Raw genomic sequence first — 25,248 nt, 5'->3', positions numbered from 1 at the left:
TAGCCTTATGAGTGTTCGCCTGATCGATCTCCTGGTGCCATATTCCATGGACGCTGCACGAAGCCACTCTTGCTTATCTGAAAAAGTTCCGCAGCATCCGCGTAACTCTTCATCGGGTTGGTCAGTGTGTTTTGCTACCTGGGAGAATCACACTCTCGAAATTGCAGTGTCATGTTCCAATTGAGGAACGACTGAAGTCCAAGAACACTTTCCTCTGATGCACAACGAATTTAAACAATAATTACGAGACAGATCTTGACATAAAGAGGAAAAGGGAAGCTGCTCTTTAAATTTTATTACCCGAGCAGAGGTTAAAATAAAAATGAGTAAAGTTTAAGGTGTCGTTGACAAATGGTTGGGCAAGAGTGAGAGAGGAAATCGGCCGTGTCCTTTTCAGATGATTCATTCTGTCACTCGCAAGGAAACACTATGGCAAACGTAACTCTGGATGGTCGAACGGGGATCTGAATCTTCTTCCTCTAAAACGCGAATCCAATGTCTCTACCATTCTGCGACCACGCTCGATATCATAAGAACCTCTACACCCTGATGACCGGGAACTTTAACGCGCCTGGAAGGTATTAATAATGTTGACAGTTGTGTCAGTTACTCGTTCCCTACACAGCAGCAGGTTATTTCAGCAGTTGCTCTTCAGTGTTTCTGTGAGGCTCAGTACACACGCACACCAAGTACCACGCAGCCTCAACTGTCCTTCCCCTGTTACGCATGAAGACCACTTCTCTGCCTGTCTGACGCACCTAGTTCCACACTGTCATATAATGGACAGTTGTCGTTGACTCTGAAGAAGAAATTCTTCTCCGTAACTCTGACGACTGCCGTTGAAGAATGAAGTTTGATATTTAACATCTCATTTACTACGAATCTTAGAGCTGACACTTTCGAAGAGGAATGGTGGATGAAATGAGTCATGGCTTTTGCAGCGAATCGTACCAGTGTGTGGCTGAAGTGAAACTAAATTCACACTGTCTGACAAAAAAAGTGCGGCACCCACAAGGGGAAGGGTAAACGAAATGAAACCTCACAGATTAAGATGGTGTGTGACGTTATTTCAGTGATTACAAAATCGAGTCGAATTTACAAAGAACTTGACTTCACGAGCTAATTTATCTGTACAACTTTGTAGCCATCTGGCCTGGGTGTACGCAATGATTCATCTGGGAAGAATGTCGTAAAGTTGTTATATTGTCTCCCGCCGCATGCTGGCCCACAACCGTTGTATCAGTCCCTGATATCCTCGGTACTGACACTGAAACGGAATAGACGTCTGAGCTGGTCCCACACGCAATCTATAGGTGGGATAGGCCTGGTGACCTTGCTGACCACGAGAGTAGCTCAGAATCACGCAGACAGTTCATTCAGACACGTGCCATGTGTGGACGAGTATTTCCTGTTGAAAAATGGCACCACTGTACTGTCGCATGATGGGTAACACCTGAGACCGTAGGATGTCTGTGACGAACCGTCTCGCTGTCAGAGTTTCCTCAGTCACTACCAACCGTGATACGAACTCATACCTGGTGGTTCGCCGCAGTACGACACCACTAGTAACACCGCTGTGGCTATCCAAAACACTGGATGACTGGGACCTCTTTCCAGGCAGGTGCCATATTCGCCAAAATGGCCACAGGGGCTAGTGCTGAAGAACGATTCATCGCTCAACACAGTGCAACGCCATTTATCAGCAATCCATGGTTTCCCAGTGACGGAACCACTCGAAAAGCAGCAGTGAACAGTAATTCCCCAGTCCGGCTGCTGTTAGTCTCTGACCAGTGATGCGGGCTGACACAGAATGTTGCAGGGGGTCAACTAGTTGTTATCAGATGCAACTCGTAGATGTGAAGGGTCTGCGATGTACTCGGTGTAGGATACTGCGAACTCCGCTGTGTTGGTCCGACGAGGACGACTGGAAGACGGCGAGAACACTTGCGATCATGTTCCTGTGCAGTCCAACGTCTGGCCACCTCCTAAACCTATACAGGGTGGTCCATTGTTCGTGACCGGGCCAAATATCTCACGAAATAAGCGTCAAACGAAAAAACTACGAAGAGCGAAACCTGTCTAGCTTGAAGGGTGAAACCAGATGGCGCTATGGTTGGCCCGCTAGATGGAGCTGCCATAGGTCAAACGGATATCAACTGCGTTTTTTAAAATATGAACATTCACTTTTTTATTACATATTCGTGTAGTACGTTAAGAAATAAATAAATATGAATGTTTTAGTTGGACCACTTCTTTCGCTTTGTGATAGATGGCGCTGCAATAGCCACAAACATATGGCTCACAATTTTAGACCAACAGTTCGTAACAGGTAGGTGTTTTAAATTAAAATACAGAACGTAGGTACGTTTGAACATTTTATTTCGGTTGTTCCAATGTGATAAATGTACCTTTGTGAACTTTTCATTTCTGAGAACGCATGCTGTTGCAGCGTGATTACCTGTAAACGCCACATTAATGCAACAAATACTCAAAATGATGTCCGTCAACCTCACTGCATTTGGCAATAGGTGTAACGACATTCTTCTCAACAGCGAGTAGTTCGCCTTCCGTAATGTTCGCACATGCACATGCATGTTGTCAGGCGTTGTTGGTGGATCACGATAGCTAATATCCTTTAACTTTCCCCACAGAAAGAAATCCGGGGACGTCAGATCCGATGAACGTGCGGGCCATGGTATGGTGCTTCGACGACCAATCCACCTGTCATGAAATATGCTATTCAATACCGCTTCATCCGCACGCGAGCTATGTGCCGGACATCCATCATGTTGGAAGTACATCGTCATTCCGTCATGCAGTGAAACATCTTGTAGTAACATCGGTAGAGCATTACGTAAGAAATCAGCATACATTGCACCATTTAGATTGCCATCGATAAAATGGGGGCCAATTATCCTTCCTCCCATAATACCGCACCATACATTAACCCGCCAAGGTCGCTGATGTTCCACTTGTCGCAGCCATCGTGGATTTTCCGTTGCCCAATAGTGCATATTATGCCGGTTTACGTTACCGCTGTTGGTGAATGACGCTTCGTCGCTAAATAGAACGCGTGCAAAAAATCTGTCATCGTCGCGTAACTTCTTTTGTGCCCAGTGGCAAAACTGTACACGACGTTCAAAGTCGTCGCCATGTAATTCCTGGTGTATAGAAATATGGTACGGATGTAATAGAATGTTGATGTAGCATTCTCAACACCGACGTTTTTGAGATTTCCGATTCCCGCGCAATTTGTCTGCTACTGATGTGCGGATTAGCCGCGACAGCAGCTAAAACACCTACTTGGGCATCATCATTTGTTGCAGGTCGTGGTTGACGTTTCATACGTGGATGAACACTTCCTGTTTTCTTAAATAACGTAACTATCCGGTGAAAGATCCGGACACTTGGATGATGTCGTCCAGGATACCGAGCAGCATACATAGCACACGCCCGTTGGGCATTTTGATCACAATAGCCGTACATGAACACGATATCGACCTTTTACGCAATTGGTAAACAGTCCATTTTAAGACGGGTAATGTATCACGAAGCAAATACCGTCTGCACTGGCGGAATGTTGCGTAATACCACGTACTTATACGTTTGTGACTATTACAGCGCCATCTATCACAAAGCAAAAAAAGTGGTCCAACTGAAACATTCATATTTCTTTACGTACTAAACAAATATGTAATAAAAATGGCGTTTCTTATTTTTTAAAAGAAACGCAGTTGATATCCGTTTGACCTATGGCAGCGCCATCTAGCGAGCCAACCATAGCGCCATCTGGTTTCCCCCTTCAAGCTAGACGAGATTCGTTCGTTGTAGTTTTTTCGTTTGATGCTTAATTTGTAAGATGTTTGGCACAGTCATTATCAACCCTGTATATTGCACGGTTCGACCAGCTGGCAAAATGGAGACTCACAGTGAGGCCACTCTCAAATTCCGTCGCGTACTGATAACTTTGTCTGATACGAGTAACATGGCACATTCGTGTCCTTCGCAGTGATCTCTCAAAATCAGACGCTTTTCACGCTCCTTGTTTACCCTACCAGGCCGGGTATCAACCCTAGTGACGAAGACCAGTACCGCACCCTGGTAAACGTTGTTCCTGTCACAAAGAACTGCAACTCTAATCATTTAGATACCTGCCGGTGATGTATAGGTGTGCGAAGTTACACTGACAAGTGACAATGTCATCTGGTTGGTTCAGACAGTGTATTTCGCATCAGTTACTCTGCCCCAGTCAGAATCCGCGAACAGTGATGTTTCACTGTATTGAGACAAGTCAGGCATCTTTTTTTTTGGATCATCAGTCAGTCGACTGGTTTGATACAGCCTGCCAAAAATGCCTCTTTTGTGCCAGTCTTTTCACCTCTTCATTTCTTCATCTCCAGTATCCTCAACTTTCTGCTGTATGTGTTCGAATCTCTGACTTCCTTTACCGTTTTCATTCGTTATAGCTCTCTCAGGTACCATCCAAGCTATCCCATGACGACATCGCTTGCCACTATCATCCTATCACTTCTTCTTATCAATGTTTCCTCTCCTCGCCGATTCTTCAGAGAACATCGTCATTTTTTTACATGATCAATCCACCCAATTTTCAGCGACCTTCTGTAGCACCATACTTCAGATACTTCGATTCTCTTTTGTTCGAGTTCTTCCCACAGTCTATGATTGACTTCCAACTATGTACACCAAGCGTACATTGTCAGAAATTTCTTCCTCGAATTAAGGATGATGTTTGATATTAGCAGACTTCTTTTGGCTAAGAGTGCTGCCGTTGCCTCTGCTAGTCTGCTGTCTTTTCATCTCCTCACTACTTCGTCCTTCAGTTACTTTGCTCCCAAGGTAGCAGAAGTCCTTCACTTCGACTGCTTCTTGGTCCCCAGTGAGCCGTGGCGGGACTGGTGCCAGGGCTATCTTTGGTTAGGCACTATCGATTCCCTTTTGTCTTTGGAGCCCGCGCCGGCTCAGGATATAGCGGGCAGTACGGAGTGGGAAGGGACAACAACGTTGGGCACGGCACGCGGAAGTGCGCGTATTAGCGATACGTTGGAGAGACGACAGCGAGCACGGTGTGCCTGAGTACGGGCGGCAGTCAGCGCCTGATCGTACTGGGGTCAGTAACAGCGGGCCGGCGCTGTGGCTTCTTGGCAACCTCGTGAAGCTATGCATGTGCTCGCTTCCGTGAAGGAACACGCTGTTACTATCGGACTAAGCAACGTCTGGTGTCTTCGCTACATCGATCCAGCAGCTGACATCAAGTTAAGTAATTCAAGTCCTACCAACGATTAGTGAAATATAATGATGATTGCTCTCGAGGCAGCAAAGCGTTGCAACGACTGTGATCTGATATTTCATGCCTCTTATTAAGTGTGTGCTTCGCTCCTTAATAGTATTGCCGTGTGGTACCTTACAGACCCACGTAAGGTGCTCCATGTGATGCTTGGGTTTTAAAGAGCCAGTTCCGTTTGCATCATTCGTGTACGTAGTTCTGATTAAAAGAATGAAATCAGTTTTATTATTGTCAATTTAATCGAAGTAGTTTTCTGCATAAGATTTAGTATTAAGGTGAAGGAAGGGTTATTTGGTTCCCTGTTGTCGCTTCTGATTTATGTTTCAGAGATCGGAAGCAGTGGGCCACCGAAGTGCAGAGCCCCCCCTTTTAAATTACTAGCGGGCGTACGGGCGGTGGACTTTGCCTGAGCTCGCGTGTGCTGTTTGGTTCCGATTTCGGTGTTCTGAACGGGGTGGAAGTACAAACGGAGTCCACATCTTAATTCTAAGATAAGTACTCAGTCGCCTCCGCCGTTCGTGGCCAACTCACGGTCTCACAATCTCGGGCTTCAGTTATTGTACAAGCTGCAGTTTTCTAAAACTTGTGGTGCCTCTGCAAGGTTGCCCGGGTTAAATGTTTTACACATATGTCTTAAGAATTTTGAGGGACTTCTAGAAGAATGTGTCTTAATTGAAACCGTTTTCTAAAATTGCGGTGCAATTCAGCTTCAGTGGCGTATGTCAATTTTGATGGGGAAATGACTGGGTTATTATTGATCACACTCTCTACAACTTGTAAAGTTGTTTGGTAATATCTCGCCCGGGAGGGGCGGTTTTCAATCTATGTGGAAATAATTGATTTCCTGGTTATGTGATGTAAAGTTTATTTTAAATGATTTACTTGGCCCGAGTGGCGGGTTTTTTAAATGTTTTTAAAGAGATTAATTCATTAGTGGTTTTATATAACGAGCAGTTTGTAAAGTTAGCCTGAATGGCGTTTCTTAAAGAAATCATTATCTGATTTATGATTGTAATTCTCTTAATGATTTATCTATGGTGGAAATAAAGAAGGTTGAAATTAAATGGTCACTGTGTGGGTCAAGTCCTTCCACTCCCTTTATAGTAAAGGTTAAGGAATTTGCAGTTCAAAACAGAAATAACGTACCACCCAGTCTTGATGTTAAGCTTATCACTAATCTCATTTGAGCTGCTCCTTATTACTTTCATCTTTCTTCAGTTTACTCTAAATCTATTTTCTATACTCATTTAGACTTCATTCGATTCAGCAAGCCCTGTAATTTTTCCTCACTTCCACTAATGTCATCAGTGAATCTTATCATTGATATCCTTTCACCCTGAACTTTAATCCCACTACTGTACCTTCTTTTTAATTTCCGTCTTTGCTTATCCAATGTTTACAAGGGTAATCCCAAAAGTAAGGTCTCCAATTTTTTACGAGTACGTAGACCTGTTTATTTCTGCAATGATTTACATCAGTTTACAGATTGAACATTTAGCAATTTTTCGATTTAATCAGCATTTCTGTCGTTGCATTTTTGTAGACGCTGTGGCAGTTTTTGTATTCCCATGTCATACCAGCTCGCCCCCATGCTGTTCACAAAGTTATGAACCTCTTCTTTCATCTCGTCCTCGGAGCTGAATCGCTGGGACCACAAATAACGCTGACAGGTACTGTGAGACTCTGAAAAAACTCGAACGGGCAATTCAGAACCGGAGAAGAGGAATGTTGAGCAAGGGCGTACACATTCTCCTTGACAACGCTCGCCCACTCATCGCTCGGCAAACTGTTGCTCTCCTGCAACAGTTTCAGTAGAACATAATCACCCACACACCCTGTAGTCCTGACTTGGCGCCCAATGACTATCCCCTGTTCCCTAGGTTACAAGAACATTTGGCCGAAAATGGATTCAGCTCCAACGACGAGGCGAAAGAAGAGGTTCATAACTTTCTGAACTGCAGGGCGGCGAGCTGGTATGACATAGGCATACAAAAACTGCCACAGCGTCTACAAAAATGCATCGACAGAAATGGTGATGATGTCAAAAAATAGCTAAATTTTCAGGCTGTAAACTGATGTAAAGCATTGTAGAAATAAACAGATCTATGTACTTATAAAAAATAGGAGGCCTCACTTTTGGGATTATCGTCATAAACTGAACAGTAGGAGGGAAAGATTACACTCATGTCTTCTACCCCTTCTAATCCGAGCTTGGCCTTGCATTGTTCATTAAAATGAAACAAAACGTGTGACTGCCTGTACAGTAGTAAGCAGTTGATCAGTGTATAAAGCTGGTGGTTCCAGTTCACTGTCAGCCGGCCGCAGTGGCCGAGTGGTTTTAGGCGCTACAGTCAGGAACCGCGCGACCGCTACGGTCGCAGGTTCGAATCCTGCCTCTGGCACGAATGTGTGTGATGTTCTTAGGTTAGTTAGGTTTAAGTAGTTGTAAGTTCTAGGGGACTGATGACCTCAGAAAGTTAAGTCCCATAGTGCTCAGAGCCATTTGAACCAGTTCACTGTCACTATTACATTGAAATCCTGTTGTCAGTATGTGTGTACAGAAGAGAAAATGGAGATATGGAACCAGAAGGGAAAATGGAAGTTGGAGAAAAAACAAAACTGGAACGATAAAATACTGGGGAAATAGCTGAAAACCGGTGTTTATTTGGTAGTTTTAGGTATAACCGTCATGGTCAGTATGTGGTCTCCCCACTGTGCCAGGTCCCGGGCTCTCGGGCTGCGCCGCCGCCGCGAGGAGCCTTGGAGTGGAACCTGCACGCTGCAACAGAAGAGACGAAGCAGGTGAGAGGGTGTCTGGAGAGAGGGGGGGAGGGAGGGGGGGAGGCTACTGGCGGCCTCGGCGGCGGTACTCACGCCTCTTGAACTGGCAGACGTCGCGGTGCCACGTGCAGCAGTTGACGAACGTCTCGAGGCGGCCGTGCTCGCACGTGGCGTACACCGGCTGGATCTCCATCGAGCACTGTTCGGGGCACGGCCACTTCAGCCGCGACTCGTCGCACTCGTCGTTCGAGATGGACAGGTAGGCGTCGGGCGACACACCTTCCACGGATGCCACGGCCACTGACGCACCTGTGGGCAGCCCAGCCCATCCATATATAGTCGCGAAATAACGTGTGCTATGCCGAGATCAGTGAGGTACACAGGTAGTCTACATGATGGGCTAAGTAAAACTGGCCCGGAAACTGTTTCATACAGCTCAAACAGGCAGTCAAACCTACACCATGTGCCCCAGGTGCAGATAGCGTCAGTTGGGCTGCCTGTCTTAGGTGTACGAAATGCTTTCTGGGCCAGTTTTATTTTTTCCGCACTGTGCAATATCTCTGAAAAAAGGTGGCAGTTTTCTTTCATTTGTGTCAGAACCATCAGAATACAAATTAAAACAAAACCAATTTGTGGCAATAACACAGTTTTGCAGGTATGGAACTCATAAAACACAGTATGAAAAAAAAAATTGTTCATCTTGAAACACGACGTCGATTTTGATCCGTTGATGGCATATGCCACTTGGGGATTAGTACACTACTGGCCATTAAAACTGCTACACCACGAATATGACGTGTTACAGACGCGAAATATAACCGATAGGAAGAAGATGCTGTGATATGCCAATGATTAGCTTTTCAGAGCATTCACACGAGGTTGGCGCCGGTGGCGACACCTACAACGTACTAACACGAGGAAAGTTTCCAACCGATTTCTCATACACAAACAGCAGTTGACCAGTGTTGCTTGGTGAAACGTTGTTGTGATGCCTCGTGTAATGAGGAGAAATGCGTACCATCACGTTTCCGACTCTGATAAAGGTCAGATTGTAGCCTATCGCGATTGAGCTTTATCGTATCGCGACATTGACGCTTGCGGTGCTCGTGATCCAATGACTGTTAGCAGAATATGGAATGGGTGGGTTCAGGAGGGTAATACAGAACGCCGTGCTGGATCCCAACGGCCTCGTATGACTAGCAGTCGATATGACAGGCATCTTATCCGCATGGCTGTAACGGATCGTGCAGTCACGTCTCGATCTCTGAGCCAACAGATGGGGACGTTTGCAAGACAACAATTATCTGCACGAACAGTTCGACGAACCGCTGCAGTAAATAGAATTTTACGAAAGACCAGCCATGCTATTGTGAAAGAGAGGATACGTCATACCAGGTATGAACTAGACATGAAGGCTCGTCTGTTATTTAGTTGCCATTTACTTCTGGCCGGAGTCCTCTCACCATTGGACTGGGAATGGGTGGATATGACTTTGGCGGCACACCAACGAGCCAATTTAAGCAGGACTACGGTGAAACAGGCCGATAAATTTGAGCGGCTTAACCGTGATCAAGAAACTACTGGGTCCAACGGCATTCACCGCACTGTTATCAACTTCTCTGACAAGGAACTTGATGAAGCTACCATCTCGGCTCTCAGTAAAGGATTGAACTTTGCCCCAGCTCCACGTAAGTTACCGGTGGTTGAGATTATTAGTGGAGTGGAACAAGCAGTTCGTCATCTTCCTCAAGAAGCAGCGGACGATGTAAGGCTTGCTACTAGCCGGATTTTAGCGACATCCAAGCCGCCTAAGTCAAACATCAGCAGAGAGGAGAGACAAGGACTGAAATTGTTGCAGAAAGATGAAGATCTAGTTGTTCTACCTGCTGACAAGGGGAACGCCACGGTAATCCTCAATGCTACAGATTACCACAAGAAAGTTGGATTATTACTGGAGGATAGCACATACCGGATTCTCAGACGGGATCCCACATCGGCGCTCAGCAGGAAGACAAGGGAGCTACTAAAAAACTCTGGCCTCTCCGACGAACTGGTGAAGAACTTACGGCCGAGAGCACCTAGGCCACCAAGACTGTACGGTTTACCAAAGGTTCATAAGGAGGACGTCCCGTTGAGACCGATTGTTAGCGCTATTGGCTCTCCTACGTACAGGCTTGCAAAACACTTAACTAAATTGTTGGCGCCTATAGTTGGTCACTGCCCACATCATATTAAGAATTCAAAAATGTTTGTTGATATCATAAAACAGATGAAGATAGGCCCAAGTGATATCATGGTCAGCCTCGACGTGGTTTCTCTGTTCACCAAAGCACCTGTGGATGACACCTTACAACTGTTGGCTGCTCATTTCTCCTCAGAAATTTTGAAGTTGTTCCGGCACACCTTGACGACCACTTACTTTTTATACAGTGGAAATTATTATGAAATGACGGATGGAACAGCTATGGGTTCGCCGTTGTCACCAGCTATAGCGAATTTTTTCATGGAGGACTTTGAAGAACGAGCGTTGAACAGTGCTCACCTCCGCCCATCATGCTTCTACAGATACGTCGACGATACTTTTTTAATCTGGCCACACGGCAGCGACACGCTGCAGCAGTTCGTCGAACATTTAAATGGTGTACATCCAAACATAAAATTTACATTGGAGGTAGAGAAGGAAGGGAAGTTACCTTTTTTAGATGTGTTGGTAGAGCGAAAGCCGGATGGACGACTGGGCCATTCTGTGTACAGGAAGCCAACCCATACAGACTTATATCTGCATAGCCATAGCTTCCATCATCCGTCTCAGAAGAGAGCTATGCTGAATACTTTAATACACAGAGCCAGGACTATTTCCGACAAGGACCACCTCGTTCCCGAGATTAACCATTTGATGACTGTTTTCAAGAGGAATGGTTATTCTGCCGGTGAAATTAAATCAGTTTTGTCCAAGAAAGTAAGACACGATGCCAGCCATATACAAGAAGAGGACCAACATATAGCGCGGCTTCCTTTTTGCGGTGCTACAACGAGCAAGACAGCCAGAGTCCTGAAGAGGCAAGGAATAAAACCAGTTTTCCGACCACCTAGGAAAATTAAGGAAGTGTTGAGATCAGTCAAGGATAGCCTCGGCTTAAGAGTGCCGGGAATTTATACTATTCCTTGCACTTAGCAACACTTGAAAGAGTGCACTGGATAAAGAAAAATCGCAGAGAAAAACTTCCCGCACTTTACCTCCTGATTCAAGGGATGGCGCTGCAAGCAACGCAGGATAGAAACTACATATATGGAAGTAGAGGGCACCACTTCACTACGCGCCATATCGCTGTTGCTATGACGTATTCCAGCCAATCAGAAGCCGTCCTTGGCATATAAAAGTGGGAACCTCGCTAGCTCACGACAGTCAGTTTTAGCCCTGACGACGACCATGGAGGTAGTGGTCGAAAGCTTGGAGTTTTATCCAGAATTGACGCGGCATGTACACCGAGAGATTTTTATTCAAAGTAGCAAGATGTTTATCTACACGATATGTCGGAGCACCAATATTAGAAACAACAGGCCTCAACGGAACAGCCTCTTTGTGGACCTTAGGGAAGCCATATAATGTAGGTGGTACTGCACAGTAAGAATTAAGACTCTTGATAGTCTCCTGTGACAATGAACTTTTCTTCAGGAGGTTATTTGTCTTTCTCTCAACTCTCTTAGTAGGGTCAGCACCGATTTTGCGATACGCCGAATCAGAAAGTAGACACTGCATCTTTTGAATGTAATCGTGCTTGTTCATCAAAACGGTGGCGTTTCTCTTGTCAGCAGGTAAAATAACAATATCAAGATCCATTCTGAGTGAACGTAAAGCAGCCGCCTCAGCTGCTGTAATGTTACACTTGGGTGGACGGGACACCAGTCAACACACGGCAAGTTTCCCTACTAACCTCTTCCGCAGCCTCGGAACGTAGTTTATAAATATCCTGTTCGATAGAACTAATAAAATCAACGACTGGCAGACTCTTAGGAGTCGGTGCGAAGTTCAAACCTTTCACCAGCACAGACAAAGCTGCGTCGTCAAACGTTTTCTCCGTGAGATTGATCACTGAGCCAAGGAAACGTTCAAACTTCGCCGAATGACGAGCAGTTACAGATTGAAATTCCCAGTCAGACTGCGACCAAGAGGCACCATCCACCCAATCCCAAGAAAATTCAGAAACATTAGACGCCATCATTAAATGAAGCTGAAACAATTCCTTAGAAACAAAATCTAATTGACGGCGAGTATAGTGGATCCTTTCACGAACAAGAACTAAACCAGCACGTTGCTTGATGTGATTGGCGGCAGGAGAATTAATATGATGCACAACCTTAGCAAACGTTGGAACCACACTATGATTTCGACACTTCAGTAAAAACGATAATGCACATTCCAACCTTTCTCTACTGCTGCGAAGTTTATCCAACTTCCGCAAGCAACGATACATTTCCTTCCCGTACAGGTAAACAATGTGAGACCTTCCGCTATTGTAGAACATTGCCTTGGCACCGGTCATCCTATGGAATACAACAACACGGAGATTCTGGCTTGCACGTCCAGTTATTGGGATAGTGTTATTAAGGAGGCTGTTGAAATCAAACTATCAAGCGACCTTATTAACAGAGATGCTGGATTTTGTTTAAATGCTGCTTGGAATTCGGCTCTGTCTCTCATAAAAAAAAAACAGAGGGACAGAATTAGTGCTACCTCACCTGTTGATTAACAGTAACTATCGATATTTCTGATGTTGGTTATCTTTGTTTGTGTTGACATTTGTTCTGTGTGTGGTATCTCCCTTGTTTCTCCTCTGTGAACCGAGGTATTAAATTTCCTTGCACATTTCTTCCTTCTTGCATTTGTGCCTTGAGAATGGTAGGGTGTGCTCCTGTCGAAATATCGGCGGTGTTCGACGACGTCACGCGGCAGCAAACACGTAAGTTATTTGAAATGCAATATTCTGTTTGTATTTCAGTATTTATGATTATTATCAGTACGATTTTCTGTGTATCTCTACTATTTTCTAGAAATAATTGCATTCAATATCTTGTTGTTGTAGGCAACATCAGCGAGCTAGATAGACGGCTCCAAGGAGAGAATGAAATACTGGAGTGGGTGGGCAGCGGTTGAGGATGCTGAAAGGCATGGCCATCCTGCCCTTTTGGATGAGGAGGAAATACGGGTCTGGGTGGGAAAACTACTAGAAAGCCCGACTGAACTGCTCAATCCTTGGACCCAGAGTGTAAAAGGTGATCATAATCCAACCGTCCTCACTACAGCACATAATTATTATTCTGGAATGTCAGTGTACTTAATTGTTGTTGTTATTTGTTTACAGCATATATTAATAAAATCTTGAGCAGTGTACTTTTTTTTGTTATTCGTCTGTCAACATCGCCACCATAACAGCTAGCTGCATTACGGGTGGTTGCGGGGGCGGGAACCTAACGCATCCTAGTGGCGTGAACTGCTTGTGGCTGCAATAGAGGCGATCTCAGTCACCATGGCTGACCCCCAACAACAACCCGTCGCTGCTGGCAAACCATTGCATACACTGTGGCCCTGTGGGTGGTTCAGTCGGAGGTAGAAGAAGAGCAACGACTTCCCACCCCTCAGGCCGGTAGTGGTGAAGGCTCCATCATGCAGCAGCAGCAGCAGCATTAACCTGGGTGGTCCCACTAGGCCTCACTGCCGCCACCTCCTCCTTCTCCAGCCCACACTGATCGCCCTCGTCAACAAAAGGTATGTGTCCATCGGCGCATAACCCTCATCCCAGCAGACGCCTCCTCCCAAATGCCATCATTAACTGGCTGGACGCAGTCATCGGCTTCATTTCCTAGATATAGTATTAATGATAGTGTTAATGATAGTGAACCTGTGGCTATCATCAGTTCCCTGTCCTATCCTTTTAGTGAAGGACATCAGGTCTGTGATACCATACTGCAGCTAGAATATTCGGTGATTGTGTGCCTCTCTGTCATGGAGCTCCTCAAGGTTGTTAATGATACTCTGTATTCCGCCATTAAATGTGGTAATGGGATGCGGTGCTGTGCATCAAACTGTCGCATCTCCCCCCCTCCCTCCCCCTCCCCCCCTCCCCCACTCCCCATGCCAAAGTTACTTCTGGTATTGAGGAGACAAGTCTTCATTGTCTTTCGGGGGAAATGGCATGGTAACATGGAGCACATCAAACGCCAAGTGGTTTCGTGAATCAACCTAGAGAGCTATACTGGTCCTGGTTTCCAAGATGGAAATTACAGGTTCAGTTAAAGCACTCAGCTGAATACTACACTTGGACATCCGTATACATGACTATGATCTGATAAATGGAAGGTCCAGCTAAATCAATTTTCCTAAGAATATAGCTTATAAAAGAGCACCTAATAATGTCGAAACCGAGTGAGATGGCGCAGTGGTTAGCACACTGGACTCGCATTCGGAAAGACGACGGTTCAATCCCACGTCCGGCCATCCTGATTTAGGTTTTCCGTGTTTTCCCTAAATCGCTCCAGCCAAATGCCGGGATGGTTCCTTTGAAAGGGCACGGCCGACTTCCTTCCCCATCCTTCCCTAATCCTATGAGACCGATAACCTCGCTGTTTGGTCTCTTCTCCCAACCAACCAACAAATTAATGTCGAAAATAAAAAGGATAAATGTTGACTGGAATACTCTCTTTCAAATTCTGAAGGTGGCAGGGGTAAAATACAGGGAGCGAAAGACTATTTACAATTTGTACAGAAACCAGATGGCAGTTATAAGAGTCGAGGGGCACCAAAGGGAAGCAGCGGTTGGGAAGGGAGTGACAGGGTTGTAGCCTCTCCCCGATGTTATTCAATCTGTATATTGAGCAAGCAGTAAAGGAAACAAAAGAAAAATTCGGAGTAGGTATTAAAGTCCACGGAGAAGAAATAAAAACGTTGAGGTTCGCCGATGACATTGTAATTCTGTCAGAGACAGCAAAGGACTTGGAAGAGCAGTTGAACGGAATGGACAGTGTCTTGAAAGGAGGATATAATATGAACATCAACAAAAGCAAGCCGGCCAGTGTGGCCGAGCGGTTCTAGGCGCTTCAGTGAGGAGCCGCGCGACCGCACCGGTCGCAGGTTCGAATCCTGCCTCGGGCATGGATGTGTGTGATGTCCTTAGGTTAGTTACGTTTAAGTAGTTCTAAGTTCTAGGGGACTGATGACCTCAGATGTTAAGTCCCATAGTGCTCAGAGCCATTTGAACCATTTTGAACAAAAGCAAAACGAGGATAATGGAATGTAGTCGAATTAAGTCGGGTGATGCTGAGGGAATTAGATTAGGAAGTGAGACACTTAAAGTAGTAAAGGGGTTTTGCTATTTGGGGAGCAAAATAACTGATGATGGTCGAAGTAGAGAGGATATGAAATGTAGACTGGCAATGGCAAGGAAAGCATTTCTGAAGAAGAGAAATTTGTTAACATCGAGTATAGATTTAAGTGTCAGGAAGTCGTTTCTGAAAGTATTTGTATGGAGTGTAGCCATGAATATTTTGGACAAGAAGAGAATAGAAGCTTTCGAAATGTGGTGCTACAGAAGAATGCTGAAGATTACATGGGTAGATCACATAACTAATGAGGAGGTATTGAATAGAATTGGAGAGAAGAGGAGTTTGTGGCACAACTTGACAAGAAGAAGGGACCGGTTGGTAGGACATATTCTGAGGCATCAAGGGATCACAAATTTAGCACTGGAGGGCAGCGTGGAGAGATGAATGCACTAAGCAGATTCAGAAGGATGTAGGTTGCAGTAAGTACTGGGAGATGAAGAAGCTTGCACAGGACAGAGTAGCATGGAGAGCTGCATCAAACCAGTCTCAGGACTGAAGACAACAACAACAACAACAACAACAAGACTTATTTTGCATGGTCGATCTTGGCTTGTGAAAGAAATTACACGAAAGACCTGCAGTGCATGTCTCGGTACAGTAGGTACCTTGACATTCACAAGTGTTGTAACTTTGATGGTACCGAGCTCCCCATTAAACTCCAGGACAAGCCGAAATTTGAGGCGCAGAATACCGGAGTATCGGTTCATGTTTATGGCCTGGAAAATAAAAGCAAGTCAGATGAGCAGGACAAGCATACAGTCGTCAGCCTCCTCCATTTCTCAAAATTTGGCAGTGAGTGTAAGATGCATGTTGAGATGCTCTTATTCTCCGATGACAAAAATAAGAAAAATAAGGAGAAAGTAATTATCATTATGTTTGGATCAAGGACATTTCTCGCCTGCCAGATGAGTTAACGTGAGGGTATAGAGCATAATTTGTTTAAGATGCCTCACTAAATTTTCCTCAGACAAGTTATTACCAAAGCATCTAGTAGATTGCGCTTCCAAGGACCTGGTACCTGTTATTATACCTACTGAGGAAAACAAATTCATAAAGTTTAAAAATTTTCACCGTCAGGATCGATGCCAGTTTGTGGTGTACGCCGACTTTGAACGAGTGGAGTGCAGTCTTGGAGAGAGAGAGGAGGGGTCGAGTTGTATCTTGTGATGGAGTAAGATGTGTTTGGCCATGCGGTGTGCCGGCAGTTATTTTCTTATATTATTTTTCATTTATGGAGAGATATTTTGTAAATTCATTCAGAAGACTTCAAAAGGTAGTGTAATAGTACATTTGTCAAGACATCCAAGGGTAGTAATTAATTTGGTCAGGGATTTAAAATTGGAGATTTTTATGATAGCATAACAATGTGTGACTTACTGATTTTTCTTCAAAGATGGATAGCGTACATGGTTGTACGAAAGTAAAGAAAATTTGTTCAGGTTTTTCCTCTATTAATGCGAAGTTTTGATATTCCAAGTGTTAAAATATTTTGTCTTAGTGATGTTACGTTTTATTAATACAGCTACTTTACTGTTTTTCCATCAATCAGCATTCGTCTCTTTATTTCAAGTTTCACTTATATAACTTTGCTTTCTCGAGTTTCTCAGTAACAGAACTTTAATTGACAATGATCACTGCAGCAATGAAATTTATTAGCACAGAAGTTTTGTGGATGTCTCTACAGTTTAAAGCACGCCTTGCAAAATCGCGTTGCTAGTAGTTTGAATTTTTATTTTTTTAACTAGCTTAGCAACAGCAGCTGCAGTAGTTCGGAGGTAGCAGCAGCACAGCATTTATTCATTGGGCAAACAGGCAGGCCATTTATAATTTGCGTATGATACGGTTAACATTTCAACACTGACATACTTTTCAGACAGGGGATTTTTGGTAGTTATATATTTTACTCACTGTCAGATTGCTCGCATTATTGCTAACAGGATAGTTTTCTAAAATTTAACACAAGAGACTCTTCTCTCGCCACGGGCGTTGCAGTACACAGTTTAATGTTGCGTTTCTGATTAACTTTTGCATTTCCGATAGCTTTTCAAGAATTGCGAGATGACTTATGAACTTAAATACGAGCTTAACTGTGCCTCTAATCGCGAATTTAACTTAACATTACCAGTAAATATAACTATACATTACAATACAACTAAAAAAAATCAGCCACATTCACCGTAAGACAGTGAGGCGGAAACTCCTCGTAGGGACCAGTGTCATCGTACGGGGGAATTCTGTGGCGCAGCTCACAACACGTGCAATTTGGAGGGCCGGTTGCCAGGACACATACCAGTCTTCCATAATTTCAGCGGTATGACGCTCACTTTCTTGTTGAGCACTTGGCTGCTTTCGGCATGGAGAAAGATCAGGTCAGTGCCCTACCTGAGAGTGTCGAGAAATATATTTCATTTTCCAAACGAATGACGCCGAGAATTACACTCCGCTTTCTTAACATGCTACGTTTCCTGCAGGCACCACTCCAGAAACTCGTTGGAAATCTACCTCGGGAGGATATGCACATTACTAAAGCTGTATTTCCCGACGAGTAAAAGTTTCAGTTTGTGACTAGGAAGGGGAATTTCCTCTACGAGTAATTGGATCGTATAGCAAAACTCAACGAAACCAGGATGTCTTCTGTGTGCGCTACGAATGCAACATCTTTCAATTTGAACTGTCTAAATTCATCATTATAGAAACCCTGTGAAGCTGCTAGACGTTCACACCTTGAGATACCACTAAGGAATGCGCTGGATAAGGCGCAGCACCTGTTCATTTATACAATCACATAGTCATGTAGAACTAGAGCATACGCTGCAATGTGTTCCGGGCTATTTGACGTAGATTCAAATTCAATTCGTACATCCATAGGTCCAGATTTAATTATCTCGTTCCGTTTTGAGCAGTCTATTACGTTCTTTGGCGCCGGCTCCTTGAATTTCCGTGGATTAAGTAGACATCCCTCCTCTTCATAGTACGAAGTACGGAACCTTACATAAGTTACATGCCATGTGCTACATTTTCATCCCATTGCAGGAGTAAATTATCATACGGGTAGAATTCGGAGTTCAGGTAGACACTGGGAATAGTTAACCTGCAATTATCAAATTTGGTGGTATCATTTGCTGTATTCTCTCGTCTATTGGTCTGAAGCGCAAGTATGATGAACCTGGGCGTCTCCAGCTGAAAGGACGTTTTGATAGACTACTTCGTCTGCTTACAGATGGTAGCACTGCGTACTCGAAAACTTCCCACGAAAGACAACGGTAGAAATTCACCGGCATTCAGAACTTTTGAAAGCTTCAAACGCTGCTCTTCCGATACTGCGATGTGCGGTATCGTCCATATTATTTTATTGATGGTGTTCTCGTTCTCCTCTTGAACTCCTTGAATGTATGTGTTATCAGTTGCACTCCGTATCAAAAAAAGTTCCTGTTTAGCATTCAGAACAATTCGCCGCATGTCCTCAATGTATCCCATAAGCAGTTTTAAAGGCATACAAGCAGTAAATCTCTTGCGCTCTTCCACTGTTCTATTCACTGGTTCGTCAATAAACCGTCCAGCATTTTATAAATGGTTTAATCCGAGGGACAAGAAGAGGCATGAGTTGATGACAGGCCTACATTGAGTCTACGGTCAATTTCGACTCCGTTGAGTTCATAGTATCTCATGAAACGGGAACGCTAAAGCATTACGAGTAAGATTCAATGCCATTGTTGCAGTACCATCCCTTTTCGTAAATGATCCATCAAGATATATGAAACTCTTGCATGGGAGGATTAAAGCGTCTTGGTGTTGGACGACAGTCCTAATTTCATCGTTCTTTTTAAATGTGGTTGATGCATAAGGACTATGCGTGAAGTATTTCTGGTGTATAATACATTCGTCATATGCCACCGAGCTAGTTATATCGACCAACGTCATTGCGCGGCTTCAGACCTACTGACATAAGAAATTCGTAGTTTGCACGTTCTGTTCTGTTGTGAAGTGCGTTGTGCACTTTGGTTTTATACCTTACGCCCATCGTACCTTCGCTGACAATACGATGTTCCTGTGACTCCTGACTGGTTGAAGCTTCCCGCCGACACTTCCGGTCTCTGCACGTTCAGTGTCACTGCTGGTCCCACTTTACGTGTAGCCGTACAATGATTTCGTCGCCGCGGAAATCGACAAGTTGATTATGATGGTTAACAATACGCATCTCCACATAGTCCAAATCCTCAACTGTTGCTAGGACGTAAATAGCGTTGGAAGGGGTCTCAACGGTTTTATACCCTGTTCCGACTTATAGGAAGAATCCGAAAGTTATATGAATCAGTCTGTTGTTGACATAAGAGTTTGTTACAATACTACACTCGACACGGATTCTACTGACAGGGGGTATATCCACGAACTGGATGGTTCTGTAGAATCTATTAGGCTCCTCCTTCAAAACCTGTCTTTTGTGAAACCCGGTAGCCGTCCTATTGGTCCTTTCTGGTTAAAGTCAGTCGTTGCACTCGTATTTATTTCAGATTAAAAAGTACTGATGTTTGCACTTAGCGCAATCCCTTTTCTAGACCGTTTTAAAGCTTCGTTTAAATCGTCAGTATCGTAAGCACCAGGTTCTATTTCCACGATTTCTTTTCCATTATTAATTTCCAGATGAAATTAATTTTTATTCTCTGTGATATTCGAAATGCTGTTGTATGTCTCCAGTCAGCGCAATACTCCACTCCCCTTTGCTTACATCAATCGGTGGGAAGTAATTCGCACGTCATACTGACGACCGTTGTTTTAAAGTCAGAGTATACGACATTGCATCTGAACCCCGACTGACGGATGGATGCTTAATGCACCTCCTCATATACGCGCTTCTTCGTAAACGTTAGGAGGAACGTGATTCACAGACGCCCGCATAAGTAGGTATTAAAGTCTTGGTAGCGATGAAAATTGCAGAACACACGCCGTCAGTCGTCGATGTATCGTTGTAACTCTCCTGGCTGCTGCAAGTCTCCAAATGTGTCGAAATAGCAGACTTTATTTGTATTTTCTTGATGTACGTACGCTGCCCAGTGGGTTCTTAACATAGGACACCCAGTGGGTTCCTGGTCCCCAAGCAACATCTAAATTCACCATTCCACATTCTCCGGATTTCCACATAGTCTTCGGTTATGCATCCCGCATAAACACACCACCGAATCTTGGAATGATGAATTTTTTCCCGACAAACTTGAGCAGATCTGTATTTATAAACGGTTTATTCAGTAGGATAGCTAATGAGCTTCCTTCTGTTTATGAAGAGACCTAGTCCTTTGTTGTACAGTTTCAGGTATAGTCCTTTTCCGATGGCTGCTGCGTCCATCATGTAGTTATGGAACTGTCTACTGACACACAGTCAACATAGGTTTAGAAAACATCGTTCCTGTGAAACACAACTAGCTCTTTATTAACATGAGGTATTGAGTGCTATTGAGAAGGGATTTCTGATCGATTCCGTATTTCTGGATTTCCAGAAGGCTTGTGACTCTGTACCACACAAGCGGCTCGTAGTGAAATTGCGTGCTTATGGAATATCGTCTCAGTTAGGAGACTGTATTTGTGTTTTCCTGTCAGAGAGGTCACAGTTCGTTGTAATTGACGGAAAGTCATCGAATAAAACAGAAGTGATTTCTGGCGTTCCCCAAGGTAGTGTTATAGGCCCTTTGCTGTTCCTTATCTATACAAACGATTTTGGAGACAATCTGAGCTGCCGTCTTCGGTTGTTTGCAGATGACGCTGTCGTTTATCGACTAATAAAGTGCAAAGCAATTTAGAAAAGATATATGAATGGTGCGAAAATTGGCAGTTGAACCTAAATAATGAAAAGTGTGAGGTCATCCACTTGAGTGCTGAAAGGAACTCGTTAAACTTTGGTTACATGATAAATCATTCTAATCTAAAAGCCGTAAATTCAACTAAATACCTAGGCATTACAATAACGAACAACTTAAATTGGAAGGAACATGTAGAAAATGTTGTGGGGAAGGCTAACCAGAGATTGCGCTTTATTGGCAGGACACTTAGAATATGTAACAGATCTACTAAGGAGACTGCCTACACTACGCTTGTCCGTCCTCTTTTAGAATACTGCTGCGCGATGTGGGATCCTTACCATATAGGACTGATGGAGTACATCGAAAAAGTTCAAAGAATGGCAGCACGTTTTGTATTATTGCGAAATATGGGAGAGAGTGTCACAGAAATGATACAGGATTTGGACTGGACATCATTAAAAGAAAGGCGTTTTTCGTTGCGACGGAATCTTCTCACGAAATTCCAATCACCAACTTTCTCCTCCGAATGCGAAAATATTTTGTTGACGCTGACCTACATAGGGAGAAATGATCACCAAGATAAAATAAGGGAAATCAGAGCTCGTATGGAAAAATACAGGTGCTCATTCTTTCTGTGCGCTATACGAGATTGGAATAATAGAGAATTGTGAAGGTGGTTCGATGAACCCTCTGCCAGGCACTTAAATGTGATTTGCAGAGTATCCATGTAGATGTAGATGCCTTCTTGCTTCCTCTAGCTGTTCCTGGGAGTTCTGCGTGTTCTTCGTCGTTCTGGCAACAACCCATCAGCCAGTGAACCCTTCGCTGAGAGACCCGCGAGGGCGGGAATGAGGAAGGGGACAATTCCACCTGATCTCTTGCGTATCGGCAGAACCCTGGGTAACGGGTCCTCTACGCTTCAGGGCACTTTCAGCTGCATACATCGCTGTCAGGATACAGCTTTTTAAACTGCCGTGGCTTCTCCTTCTTGTGTTCTCTGTCAGTGTCCCATCCCATTGCTCACAGTCATCTCATTTTCTGACAGATACATCACGTGTCAACGGAAGACTGAATGGTTGAAGGGGACAGAAAAGTAACTACATAGGTTTATCTTCCCCACAATGTTCCCCGAAATTAAAAGAGAAAATAAATAACCTGTAAAAGTTTTCATTGTACTTTTTACTGTCAAGTAAGGATGCAGTGCCTTCCTAGCTGCCTTGAAAAGAAATGAGTGTGCTTGCATTATTAACTGACACTAAGCTATATAAAGACTGTGTACTTTTACATTCGGCGGTACTAGACAAAATACGTGATAGGTATTTTGTAAATGGAAAGATCGAGTGAGTTTATATTTGACAGCTTTAACTAGTTCATTCACTAGATATATACTGTAATTCTTTTATACTGAGGGAGAGAGAGATACAAAGCATTGGCTATAAATTATATAGATAAAATTATTTCTCATAATGATTAGATATTACAGAGATACACAGCATTGACTAGAGACACATTTTTTTTTGTTTTCTTAATCACTAGATACATTCCATATGATTATTAACTTCGCCTCCCACGGCAATCGTTTTTCAATAGAAACAGTTGCCGTCTTCCACAACATTTAGAGAGAATTCTTTTACATGGTAGTATACGTAGGTTCTTTGTAATGTGTTTATCGTCTTTCACATATAAAAGATGACGGAATACGAATAAAAAAAATGTTTATGTACACTAATAATACTGGTACAGCTAGCAGCGTGTGAAGAAATAACTACACACACACACACACACACACACACACACACACACACACACACACACACACACACACACACAAGTGAACTCCATAAACACACCTGTTTACATAACTATGACAAACGGTTCATGCAACTGTTCCACATGCACACATAATATCTATAGATAAATACCACTCTTAATCACTCAAGCGAATAGTGTGAGTACAGGAGAGTCTCGATCTTGTTCTCACAGATAAATCGTTTGGCGTCATGGTGCGACAGACCGATTTTAAGTTGCGAGATAGTGTACACCTCTGATGGTCTTGCAACTGAATGCTTGCTTAGCGCTCCGTACGTGGAGAAGAAGAATTCTCAGCAGGTAGGAGGCGCTCCAGGTAATTATCTATCATGAGAGCCATGGGCGTTGTATGACACACATCCTTACCCTGCCTGTTTCTGTACAGTACACATACGTTTTGGATCTAAGGCTCACAAACTCTACTATCTGCAAACCTTTCGCCTAGTCCTTCACGCGGACGATAACCTCCTTGTTTTTAGGTATAATACCATAAGGATTATTGGATGCATGGCCAGATATGTGGAGTTCTTATGGATAGTGCCCCACATCACCCCTCCCACTAAATGCCTTGGTCTTTTAAATTCCACACGGTAAAAATAGCATTATTCATTACTTTAAAAAAATCTTTCACGACGTCACATGTCGCGAGAGCCCTCTATTTGGTATTAACATCAGCATACTCTTTCAACCAGCACGTCTGCTTGAAGAAGATGCCACGGATGACTTTAAGCAGTATCATTCCCAAACGAATGCACTGATGGAGATTTTTATAGTTCATGATGTATCTCTGCTTTGCCCCCAGCATTGTCATCAGTTTGGGGATGGAACCGTTGAGCAGGAATGTGCACTCTGGACATCGCTGTGAAATCTAGGAGGATACGCTATGTTTACCTCCATGACGTATCCTTTACCAGAATCAGCAGCCACACCCATGCAATCACATAATCTGAGGATGTCGTCATCAAATAGCCACGATTACCGGCCGTGTTGGAGATTTTCTCGGTCCGGGGACTAGGTGTTTTTGTCCTCATCATTTCATCATCATCATCATCATTCGTGACAGCGGGAGTTTGTACGGGGGCTGACCACAGTGCAGTTGAGCGCCCCACAAACCAAACACCATCATCATCATCATCAAATATCCGTTGAAAGTCTCCAACAGGTAGTTGTTGTTATATGGATTATTCCTATAGGTTATTGATGTCAAGGTACATGATGTAACTCTCATCCTCAGATACTTTCAACTGTCTGTCCAGTCGTCGATAATTTGGCTTGGCCTGCCTGTGGACATATTGGCAAAGTCCTCCATGAATCCAGTGTTCGAAAAAGAGTAGCATGCCGACATTGGCTAATAATTCAATTTCGACATGTTTTCTTTTAACATAGCATCCCACAAAAGATCTGGTACAGAGTAGTAGAATGCAGGTTCCAGAATGTGTGTGGTCAAGCATACACTCAGGAATTTATCGAAAAAATCTACTAGTAGTAGTAGATCAGTGTCCATATATAGCTTTGCATACTCCCCTAAATCAGAGATGCTGAATTTCTGCCAAACATTCACTGCATGCCCATAATCCGCATCCGTTATGACAATGCCTGTAGGGTTACTGCTGAGCACAGTTACGCCGGGGAAGGTGTTTCGTTGAGTCTCTGCAAAGAAATAAGCTATTTGTAAGGAAAGAGCACCCCCCACCCCCTCTTTGTCGCATGACCTCCTGTTGCATCGTCTTAGCATGTTCCTGTAGTGGTGAATGCGTGGATGGACGTGATTCCAGAAACTGAAAGGTGATGTTCAGTGTCATCCGCTTGGAGAACAACATGCTTTCACGCAGAACGCTAGCCCGATTGTTGTGTAAACAGAAATTATTCAAGTGCTGCGTGATGATATATGCATTATACCTGCACAAATTGTGGAAAAAGATGGATATGTTATTGGCACTTGGTAGTTTAAGTTGTGTGCATTGTGTTGCACCGCAGAACTTTTCCATTACATGGCAGTGGTCTCTACATGGAGTTTCCACTTTTCTGTCTAATGGCAGCCCACAAATATGGCCAGTTTTTCACACATTTAATGCTTCTTAATGATTTAGGAGTCTCAACAGTTGCGGAGAATGTTTCAATTACACACATAAAGTTTCTAAAAGCTAGAAATACCAGATCTTGATTCACGTACTCTCCAGA

General features: G+C 43.8%; 1 protein-coding gene across 1 annotated transcript in view; it reads right to left on the bottom strand.

Moving 5' to 3' along the window:
- Positions 1-7,945: 7,945 nt before the first annotated feature.
- Positions 7,946-25,248, bottom strand: part of LOC126260935 (uncharacterized) — a 45,909-nt gene continuing 28,606 nt past the window's right edge. Inside the window, exons 2-3 of the mRNA XM_049958439.1 lie at positions 8,180-8,395; positions 7,946-8,084 (exon numbers count right to left, since the gene is read on the bottom strand). Coding sequence (XP_049814396.1) covers positions 7,999-8,084; positions 8,180-8,395 — 302 coding nt within the window. The 3' untranslated portion in view covers positions 7,946-7,998. The remainder of the gene's footprint in view (positions 8,085-8,179; positions 8,396-25,248) is intronic.

Source organism: Schistocerca nitens, chromosome 5 (assembly GCF_023898315.1).
Source record: "Schistocerca nitens isolate TAMUIC-IGC-003100 chromosome 5, iqSchNite1.1, whole genome shotgun sequence".
NCBI lineage: Eukaryota > Metazoa > Arthropoda > Insecta > Orthoptera > Acrididae > Schistocerca > Schistocerca nitens.
The sequence above is the reverse complement of the archived record's forward strand: the minus strand, read 5'-3'. Positions and strand labels throughout refer to the sequence as shown.